General features: G+C 53.7%; 3 protein-coding genes across 3 annotated transcripts, besides 4 other annotated features; 2 read left to right on the top strand and 1 right to left on the bottom strand.

Annotated features, from left to right (window-relative positions):
• Positions 1–83: 83 nt before the first annotated feature.
• On the top strand, positions 84–1629 carry ACLA_078490 (beta-lactamase family protein; the record flags this gene model as incomplete). The annotated part of the gene is made up of 2 exons (XM_001270525.1): positions 84–451; positions 498–1629. 2 exons carry the CDS (start codon positions 84–86, stop codon positions 1627–1629), a joined length of 1500 nt encoding a protein of 499 aa, XP_001270526.1.
• Positions 1630–2777: 1148 nt separating this feature from the next.
• ACLA_078480 (uncharacterized protein) lies at positions 2778–5336 on the bottom strand (the record flags this gene model as incomplete). Its single annotated transcript, XM_001270524.1, has 8 exons — positions 2778–3163; positions 3235–3719; positions 3767–4183; positions 4231–4773; positions 4815–4950; positions 5035–5072; positions 5129–5183; positions 5228–5336. 8 exons carry the CDS (start codon positions 5334–5336, stop codon positions 2778–2780), a joined length of 2169 nt encoding a protein of 722 aa, XP_001270525.1.
• Positions 5337–6799: 1463 nt separating this feature from the next.
• ACLA_078470 (uncharacterized protein) lies at positions 6800–10061 on the top strand (the record flags this gene model as incomplete). Its single annotated transcript, XM_001270523.1, has 3 exons — positions 6800–6958; positions 7010–8552; positions 8599–10061. The coding sequence occupies 3 exons, from the start codon at positions 6800–6802 to the stop codon at positions 10059–10061; spliced, it is 3165 nt and encodes a 1054-aa protein (XP_001270524.1).
• Positions 7298–7323: a microsatellite.
• Positions 7298–7537: a microsatellite.
• Positions 7489–7541: a microsatellite.
• Positions 8067–8106: a microsatellite.
• Positions 10062–11184: the final 1123 nt, after the last annotated feature.

Here is an 11184-nt window from a genome sequence, read left to right as displayed (position 1 = left end):
CTGCAGTACTGTGTAATCAATGAGTCACCCTGATCTATAAAGAGCTGAGATCAACGACCAGATCGTTTTCTTCGCATGTAAACATGAACACCTTTCACTCTCCTAATTTCTCCTCCCGGGTCCAAGAACTGATGCAGCAGCATCATGTTCCCGGCATCTCTATTGCACTCATACACGATGACAAAGTAGCCTCAGCGGGATATGGCCATGCATCCCTGGACCCGCCAACAGCATGCACTGCGGATACACTATTTGATATTGCATCTTCCTCCAAATCGTTGACCGCTGCGTCTGTGGCGTTGCTCATCGACGATGGGGAAAGATACCCGGAAGTTCAATGGGACGCCCTCATGTCCAGTCTCCTACCGGACGACTTTGTGATGTCTTCAGAGGAATACACTGGCGGAGTAACCGTGGAGGATATATTGAGCCACCGGAGCGGACTGCCCGGGTATTGAACCTCGCAACCCTCTTACCCACACAGGCTAACCAGCCAGCCACGATGACTCGTACATGGGCATCCGGGCTGCACAGCCAGACGATGCACGATCCATCACCAGAAACCTTCGCAACTTGCCGGTGGCAGCGCCCATTCGATCGAAATACATGTACTGCAACATGATGTACACTGTCGCCACGCATCTTGTCGAGTCTAAGAGCGGAGAGCGATTCCCGGACTATCTGGAGCACCACTTCTTCCAACCGTTGGAGATGAATTCCACAAACCTCCAGCCTTCACGCGCCTGCCATAAGGGTCTAGGTGATCGCCTCGCCATGGGGCACTCCTGGGACGATGAGACAAGCACATACCGAAGCTTTCCGGCGACGGACTGTCCGGAAGGACAAGGAGCGGGTTCGATCATCACCAGTGCAAATGACTATATCAAATGGGTGAAAGCAATGCTGTACAAGGAGGGCCCGATCACCGAGGCGATGTACAGCGGCGTCACTAAACCACGCACGATTCAAGACCCAGATGGGAAGAACATGGAGCCATTTAGCTCGCCCATTCTATACGCCGCGGGCTGGGAGGTGTTTTACTATCGCGGCTACGCGGTCATCGGACACGATGGATCTGTTCCTGGATTCGGCAGCCGGCACTTCTTCCTGCCGGAGTTCAACTTCGGTGCCGTCGTTCTGGGGAATTCGGATTCCGCCGCGTTGGTGACTAGTATCATTGCGCGGGAGCTGATCGACGAGCTGCTTGGCGTGCCGGCAACTGAGCGTCCGGATTGGAACGAGACCATATCGCGAAACGCCGAGGAGAACCCGGATGAAGAAGAGGAATTCCGGCAGCAGCTGTGTCCTGGGATCCAACAGGCGGAGCCACAGACTCTGTCCCTCGCGGCTTACACAGGGGAATACTCACACCCTGGGTACCATACCTTGAAGGTCGAAGTCACAGAGGAAGAGCTGTTCATCGACGCAATGGATCGGTCGTTTGGGTTCACCATGACATTCGATCATGTGTGCCAGCAGACAAAGTTCATTGCGCACTTGCATGATCCTTTAGGCGGGGAGGATATTCCGCTTAAGGTCGAGTTCAAACTTGAAGGGGACAAGGCTGTGCGCATGGGCGTGCACTTCGAGGTAGACTTGGAGGATTATATCTGGTTTGACAAGGTATAAAAAATGCCAGATGTACGAGGTCGAAGTATCTCGTATGACTCATGCGAGCGTCTTATACGCCGTAGTTTGTCCGCATCCTGTCCAACTTCGATTTCACCATGAGTATATCAATCAATAAGTAAAAATGAATCTCTCCGATTGGCACATCCCCAAAGGCTCAACAGCAGTTAATGTATCCTTCATCGACGACGGGACACGAATGCATCTTCCGTCCTCGCATTTGGTGAACCCCAGCATTCCAGCATTCCAGCACTCCCATATCTCGATCTTCCATCCTTTTCATACCTTATTGAACGTCCCACAGCACAGCGAAAGCTCCTTTTTGACCTCGGGCTTCGACCAGACTTTACCGCTCTTCCACCCGCCGTGCAAGAGTTTCTCGCCAGCGCCGGATGGGAGATATCAGTGAATCAGGATGTCACAGAGATACTGGACGCCAACTAAGTTTCTCTAGAGGAAATCAAAGCCGTCATATTCAGCCATCACCACTTCGACCAGGTCGGCGATCTGAGCCGATTCCCGCCCACAACCAAAGCCATCGTCGGACAGGGCTTCCAGTCCACGTATCTACCCGGATGGCTGCACAACCCCGAATCCCCTTACTCCAAAGCGACTGGCAGGATCGGACGATCGACGAGTTATCATTCGATTTTCGCGCTGATGCTATGAGAACCAGCGGCTTCGAGGCAATTGACTACTTCACCGACGGCAGCTTCTACCTCCTCAACGCACCGGGCCATACAGTTGGGCATCTTGCCGCTCTGGCGCACATTTCTGCAGGGCCCGATGGGGATACATTCGTTCTCATGGCGGGAGATATATGCCACTATCCGGGTATCTATCGATGTCTGGATTCTGGGAGCTGCAGCGAACCATGCTATTAGATGCCGGTGGCCTGTATGGTGGATGTGTAGGCGGCCGAGGACTCGATTCGGAAACTGGGGCTGTTGGATGCACGAGAGGAGATTCTCGTCATCCTGGCGCGTTACGAGTCGTTTAGAGGACAAGTGGACTTCTATCCAGGAAGTATCAATGACTGGAAGAACAATGGTGTTGGGGAAAGGGTTCGATGAATTGTTCTTGGGAATTTGTGTATTTCGTAACACCGCTTCCGCATAGAAGACTGGATATAAGATTCATAGAATACATCAAGGCAGCTCCCTCCGTCCTTCCTTCTCATCCACCTCCTGTGTCGTCGCCAACCTCGCTTCTCCCACGGTAGTCCCCGTCAGCTCAACCGGTCTGAGACCCAGCCCTGTTCCCTCCGACTCAAAGCTCGCTTCGGACATATCAGACCGGTAGCTCGGCCGGTGATCCTCGCGCATCACGTTTGCAATCGACGGGACGCTCGATAGACTCGATACGTGGCGGCGATGCTGCGGGCGGCGCGGGCTGGCGTCGCCGTCCTCGCTGGGCGTGCTCGCCGTCATGGGCGACATGTAGTCCGCCTGCGAGCCAGCACTCGACACCGGACTCGGGAAGGGATTGTTATTGTACGGCGTGGGGAGCTCCACCGGCGGGGCGGTACTATCATCTGCGCACGGATTAGAAAAACAAACAACAGGAGGGAAAAAGTGGGAGAAAAGAAAAGAAAAAGAAGCCTACCGTGCATCTCATACACAGGCTCGCCGCCAGCCTCCACACTGCGCGGCGACACCGCCCTCGCCATCGAGGGCGTGCAAGCCTCCTCTGCGGATCCGCTGTACCTGGTCGACGCCGTCTTATCGTTGGGCTTGGGCTCGCCGACGGTTGATCCGCCGGTGTTCATCCACCGTAGAATCCACGATCGGGTGGACTCGTGGCTGGTGGACTGCGACTCGCGGAACTTACGCCTGCGCCGTAGACACCAGAAGAGGAAGCCGGCCGCGATGAGAGCCAGGCCGAGGAGCACGCCAATGATGGCACCGGCCCAGCCGGGAAAGGAGGAACCTTTGGTATTGGGGACGGGGGTAATGATGGGGGATTCGACGGTTGTGGTGTTGTAGGGATACCATGTTTTGATGGTCTTGGTGTATTTCGTGGCGAAGACGTCTGCCAGGGACGAATTGGTCCAGGCGTCGGGAGATGTTTTGGTCGCACCACCGTCGGCCCTGTATTCATTAGGACTATACACAAATTATTGGGAGAATGAACGTACTCGCCACCAATGACCGCGGTCACGAGGTCTGGAACTTTATAGTCGCTCCATTTCTTTGGATCGTAGGTGTCCTGGAACCTGCCGGTGTTGAGATTCAACACTTGGATGATGCCCCCGTCCAGACACCTTGTGGCCTCAATATGGAGTCCCCCAAGGACGAGCATCTGGTCCGGGTATGGCTTGACGCATTTATGTCCGCTGCGTCCATGTGTGCTTTGGCCGCTGTACAGCTTGATCCAACTAAACGAGGGAACCGAGAGCACGTAGACGTCGTCGGATGGAACACTCGCGTCACTGAGCCCGTCAAAGCCCCCGTAGATATAGATATTGTGTGAGGAGCCATCGGCCGCACTGGCGTAGACAGAACAGAACTTTGTCAATTGCGGCGGGATATCGCCGGTGGTGTTTTGGATGTACCTGATGGGTCAGCGCGTACTCTTCCCAGCAGAGCCGAGGAGGCATACCATTTGTCGCTATCTACATCGTAAACAGACACCGTTTCCATGAACCCCGGACTTATTCTCTTACTGGCATTCTGCTGCGCGCTTGTCAATTCCGTTGAGCTATATATGACAGCTGGATCCACGCCCCCGATGGCAATCAACGCTCCGGCGGTCGACACCGGAATCCAGACGAGTTCGGCGTTGACGCGCGGCGGCACATACGACGGCAGCGTGAGGTTGGACCATTTATTGTCGCGCATGGCCGACATGTCCACCTTGATCATGCGGTGAGAGGTGACATTCGCCGAGTCGGCGATGTCGTCGACGATCGGGCCCCAGGTGATGTTGCGCATGCCGCTGAAGTAGAAGCCCAAGTTCTCGCTCGGTGCAGACACGCCGGCGCCATTGGTCACGTAGCGGGTAACGCCACCGTTCAGGTTGTCGGCGTGGAAACCCGGTATCCAGGCCTCACGTTCCGGCCCATATTGATATCGCTCGTAGCCCAGCACGGTGTTGGCCGGTGGTGGATCCTCGTCGTCTGTGAGGCGGATAAGGCCGCTGGGACTGTCAGCTAGGGTCTTTGTTCACGGTGACGGCGGATATACCCATAGAGATAGAACTCGTTGTCGTTGGCAAACATCGCTCCATCCCGGTAATTTGGCGCGATGTTGCTCGCGGCGCCGTTGGCCTTGGAGAAGTTGCCGAATAGCGCAGTGAGGTTGGTGGTGGTCGTATCAAAGGCTGTAGAGAGATTGAGATAGAAGAGCAATCCCGCGAGATTGCCTGGATGGTCAGCGCGCTCCCCTATAAGCGACGGTCACTTACCATTGTTTTCCGAGATTGACCGTCCGTCGGGGTAATCGCTGCGACAATGAGTATATGTATATGCTGGCTCATTGGAGAGTCTACGGGGTCATACCGCTTCCACCACATGTCGCCGCCATCGAGATAGACGGTGTCGCGAATGGTGTTGACTATTCCATCAGCATGAATTCACCCCAGTCGACAGCCAACTTACCTCGAACCTTGTCCCAGTTACATAACGACACATTCACACTGGAGCCCTGTGCTGCTACACAGGTAACTGCAGCCACAAAGCCAGCGACTGTTCCCCAGTGGAGTCTCATCCTGTCCTGCGATGAAGAAGTGTAAATCAACACATCCTCATCCTGTGTTTGTTTTAGTTTTTTGTTTTTTTGTTTTATTTGTTTTCCAGAGCAGTAGCGGCAGCAGAGATTTGGGAGAGTCGTGTCACTACAATTAAGCCTGATTGATTGAAAGAAATAAATCGCGATCTGACCGATCACCCGAGGGGAATACTGATTGGGAAAATACACTAACTACAAGGGAGCCAGACAAAGGAAGCTCCGGAAAGAGGGGAAGGCCACACTAACGTAGCTACGACGGATGAGGCTCGGAAGACTAGGCTCGGCTGGTGAATGAAGAAAAAGACATCCATGAATCCGGTGGCTCTCATCCAGCCCGTCGTGCACAGTGTCGTTGCCTGGAGCCGTGTCTGCTGGAGCCGGCAGGGTTCGGGTAGATAGAGGTGCACACTAGTCATCCCGAAAGGGACGAGGTTCCTATTGTCCGATGGAATTGAGGGAATCAGACATGAATAGATCAATCTCGAGTCAGTGCGAAGATTGTGTAACCAGCGACTTGTATTCGTGTTCCAATTGCCTCGTTCTTTGTCTGGATTTCTTTCAATCTTTCATAGCGTGGGAGCCCTTGGGCAAGTCAGACAAAGAGCCAATGCTGACCGTAGGGAATGAGTCTGACTTGGATCCGATCCGGTTTGTCTGGTAAGATGAGCAACCAGGGGTCCTTCAATGTGACCATAATCACGAAATCACCAAGGAGGGGTATCTTGATGGACGTTGATATTGGACAAGATGCAGTCCATCAGCAGAGCGGGGTTGAGAACGGGAAGAACAGCAGAAATGAACGGCTTCAGACAAGCATCAGTTCTCCATATTTCTTATCATTGACGGTCTCACTGCTCCGGACGACTCCTCCATGCCAATCATTCCGCCTATCCTGGTCCATATCGTCTGACGTTGCATCCACAGCCCTGTCGACTTGCCTATTTGGCTGCCGTGCATCCTGTTTCTGCAGTCTTTCCTGCAACTGTCATGCACAACAACCTCACGATGCAGGGGGTCTTTACGGCCCAAGCGTCGAGTCGCTCCAGCCCTGGAGTCTGCATCTGCAGATACGGCATCGAGCTGCCAGGACGGTTATCAATGGCAAATGGTCTTGGTGGATTCGGAGATTTCTCTATAATCTGCGATTCTCATCCATCGTTTTCCTAGGTCTTCGTTCACCGCGACAAATCGTCGGATGTAGTGCAACTTGACTCAAGTGCGTTTCGAGTCTTTGTCTCTCCTTCAGCCACACTCGTTTGAGGTCCAGCGTCGCAGCAACAGTCGTTTCCCGTGCCTCGAGGCACACTTCTTTCGCTGAAGGGCAGCTGCATGTCGGCATGATCATCTCTAAAACCGTCTTCGCTTGCCGCGCTCGAATTGCCTTTGCAGAGGATTCTTGATCGGATTGTATCATTGTATTGCATTGGCTGCCATCGAGCATCATGAAGCTTTCTCGAATTGCTCTGCTGGCACTCTCGGCAGCTCCCACGCTGCATGCCTTGGATTCGAGGGCTTTGATGGGGTTGACAGCGAGTGCGCCAGGAACAGTCACCCCGACGGCGACCAGCGACAATCCAGTCGCGACACATACCGGAGGAGAGGTCGGTTCCCTTGATCTAATCCTTTTCTCGACAGACATTGACCGTGCATAGGTGACCATTTTATCCAGTCCACCACACGATATCACGGCTCCGGAGCCTCTAATAACTGCAGGACCACTGGACCCGACACCAACGTCCACGCGGACGTGGACTGTCACGGTATGTCCAGATTGTGCTCCCACGGATTATCCCACCATTGCAGACCTTCCTGGCATTGTTCCCTATGCCATGAAGATTCCTGGGGTGGCGGATATCACCATTACGATCACAACGACGTCGACAATCACATCGTGTACTTGCAGCGATACCCCTACTAGTCATCCGGCGCCTCCGACTTTGACAACCACGACAACCACGACAACCACTCCTACTCCTACATCTAGTACTACTATTTTGACTACTACGTCGGCTAGTACTTCGAGTACTACTTCGAGAACGACGACTCCTACTCCTCCGAGCACGACGATGACTACTTCGACAACTACTTCGAGGACGACGACTCCCACTCCTACGAGCACGATTGCCTCTGCTTCTACTACTACTTCAACTAGTACTTCGACTTCTACTTCGACTACTACTTCGAGCATGACCACTTCAACCACCACTACCCCGCCTGGTGCAGTTGTGACCATCACGGTGACCACCACTAACCCGGGGCCGACAATCACCAACACAGTCACGGCGCCTGGAGGCACAGTCACAATCACCCAGGGAACAACCGGCACAGTCACTGTCACGACGACCGAGATACCACCACCGGTTACAGTGACTGCCAGCCCTGGATATGGGGTCACTCAAACTATCACCGCAACCTCGACTGAAACCCACATTTCAACCATCACCAATCCTGTTGTGACGGTGACGGATACTACGACCGTGACTCAGGACCGAACGCAGACCATGGCAGCTCCCCCCTCGACGATCACGAATATTTCGACGGTAACAGAGACGGCGACGACATCAGTGACACTTCCCGGCATGACCACAACGGACACGACAACGTTGACCGCAATCAACACGGTGATCTCGACCATCACGAATGCTGGACAAACCACAACAGCCACAGAGACAGTGATACCGACACAGACAACCACCGCGACGGTCACCAATCCCGGAGCCACAGTGACGAATCCTGGAGTCACAGTGACAGACGTCGCGACATCGACGGAGACCTTGACCTCGACAATCACGAACCCTGTGGTGACGATCACAGAGAGTACCACGCAGACTGAAACAATCATCCTGCCTGGCACGACAGTGTTCAGCTCGGAAACTATCACCCTCCCCGGCGGCACTATCACAAATGTCCAGACATTGACGATTTCCGGGACTACATTGACCACGACTGAGGTGATGACCCTCCCTCCAACGACGATCACGAACATCCAAACAGCCCCAGGGGTCACCCTCCCAGGAGCTACAGTGGTCACGACACTCACTGAGCCGCCACGAACAGTAACTATATCGGGATCCGTGGTCACCCTACCAGGATCGACCATCATCCAGACTACTACTCTCCCTCCCGGTCCTCCGGCGACCGTCTCCGTGACCATTATCCGCAGTACGACCATTCATGACACCGTTACCCTGCCAGGTAAGCATCCTCCTGTCCCAAGTTCAGCACGTGCTAATCTCTCTAGGATCCAACACAACTGTCACCGTCACTGCTCCAGCGACCACCATCGGTACCACGGCAACCCTCCCAGCCAGCAAGACAACCCTCTCAATCTGTCCCACGCTCATCGTCAACCCGACGTACACTCCCTTGGTACCAGTTCCCCGCAACTACACCTGGGGTTGTCCGCCAGGCTACCTTTGCAAGCCCAAGCACACCGGCGCCGACGCAGGGTGCAACATCGAGGCCAATCTGCCGGCGGAAAGCTACCTCTGCAGTCCTGAGGAGTGCATCAAGAGCCCGCCCAGGATCCACGACCAGTTCTGGGGCGACCCCGTGGATTCCAACGAGATTCGCTCCACCTACAACGTCTCCCGCGACTACTTCAACCTCAACCCGGAGATCTTCGGACTGAGCTACGACATCTTCCGCTTCCCGGACCTGCAGCCGGGCCAGGACCATTACTACAAACGGTCCCTCCGGCGGTCCGCAGGAAGGCTACACTATCGGGATGTGATAGGCGCCAAGCCAATCCCTGGGCAGTGCTACCCTATATGCAACGATGCGGCGCTGGAGGTCGAACAGACCGGCAAGGACCCGAACATCTGCAAGGACGGCTCAGCGTTCAAGGTCACGCTGGCAAGCTGCAAGGCGTGCATCGACCTCCATCAGACACCCTACTCTGGATCCTTTGACGACCTTCTGCCGGAATTCCAGCAGTTCCTGAATTTTTGCGTCGGGCTAGGGTCCGGGACGACCACGGCCGCGGCGCAGACCGTGCCTTCGTCCACGACGGTTCAAGTGTCAACGCCAGTGACGTCGCAGACAGCGACTGTGACTGACTCGTCTACAACGGTTCAGGTGTCAACGCCAGTGACGTCGCAGAGAGTGACTGTGACTGTGACTGACTCGTCTACGACGAGCACTAGTGAAAGCGACGATGAGAATACCAGCACGACTTCGGCGGATGCCTTTACTAGGTCGCCTGCGGCAACTGTACTCACCACTAAGAGCGATGACGACGAATCGACCATACCAGGGACAACTACTCCCACACAATCTGCCTCGCAGTCCGAGCCAACCACCACTATCGCGTCTGCGACGTCCGTCTCTACCACGAGCGGGCAGTCTATCAGCCCAAGCAAGACTTCGTCTCCATTCGCGACCAGCGAGTCAGCCACCGGCCACAGCGAAACGACCCGTACGACTCCCACTGGCAGCGCAACCTCAAGCTCTTCATCCGCGCCTACCGTTGAAGTCGACCCAGCTACAAATGAACTTTCCACCAGCAACGGTAGAAATACCAGTGCCGCAACGGAGGGAGCCAGTACAGCAGGAGCAACGGGTACGCAAGGAGGAAATGGTACACCGACCCTGAGCACGTCGACCACACCGTCTCTCTTCACTGGTGGCGTTGCCGCGATGAGCGTGCCATCCCACTGGGGGATTGCTGCTGTGGTGTTTGGTCTTGTCGGTCTGCAACTATAAGTCCTAAATGGAGGACATGCGCAGATGGATAGTATAGCAGTCTAGATACCTTGAAGGTATTATAGTTTGTAGTAATAATAGTGCGTTTTCATTGGAATCATGCTTGTGTCGGAGCGAAGATATATATATCTGTCTAGAGATAGATAGACTGATGGTGCACCACCTAGATCGTCAGACTCTGACAGAAGAATCTCATCATTCTCTCAGCAGTGATATATGAGGGATTATTCCTTTGTCTACCATTCATGGCTTTTCTAATAAGTCGGTCCAGATTGTCAACCAATATACCTGGCTTCTGGTATCACCAGCTTGTTCCTTACCCAGGCAGATGAGTTCACCACCCATAATTACTACTCACAATTTGTTGTAGAGATTTCTGCATACCTTTTTGGCTGAATTGTGTGATTACCTTTGTGTCTTCTAATATAGTTTATCGGGAGTAAAACAGTATGTACATTTCAAAAACTATCGAACTTGAGGAGGGATTAGCGCTTACAGCGTACGATATAATGAGTACGTCCTTCACACTGACTTCTCAATTGACTGCGGTGAATATTAGTGTATCGGATAAAGCTTCTTGCACATTTTCGACACCATACAGAGTTGGTGTGCATTTACATATCATATTGCCGGCCAAAAGTCTGTTACGAGGCTATCTTATATGCCCCTGCCTGCTTTGCTTCTCACTATGGCCATCAACCTAGACATTACCTTATTGTTTCCGCTCAAGGTCGTCGAGGAAGCTCAGTGTAGACATCACGATATATGTCCTGCTCTCCCTGCCATCAGGGCTGACTGTGTTCCTCCAGGTACAGCGATGCAGGGGTCAGTGAGCAGCGGATGGAAAAGATGCGCATGATGGCTACATTCTACATAGATATACCCCTAGTCTTGCAAGTCCTTCGGCCATTTATAAGGTCAGAAAATATACTCCAGTGACCACTCGCTTAGTCGCGGAACAAGGGATAGCTCGGAAGTATTCGTCCAACCCGATCAGGATGATGCTTTTCACATTCCTGGGTGACGACGTTGCAGCAAGGAGGACAAGCCGCGTCTGCGGATTTTCTCCGGTTTGTTCATTTGAATGGACCCTAGCCAGTGGACGACCGTGCTATCAACCATA

This window comes from Aspergillus clavatus, genomic scaffold (genome assembly GCF_000002715.2).
Source record: "Aspergillus clavatus NRRL 1 1099423829803 genomic scaffold, whole genome shotgun sequence".
Classification (NCBI taxonomy): domain Eukaryota; kingdom Fungi; phylum Ascomycota; class Eurotiomycetes; order Eurotiales; family Aspergillaceae; genus Aspergillus; species Aspergillus clavatus.
Note: the sequence above shows the minus strand (reverse complement) of the source record. Positions and strands in the feature narration are given on the sequence as shown.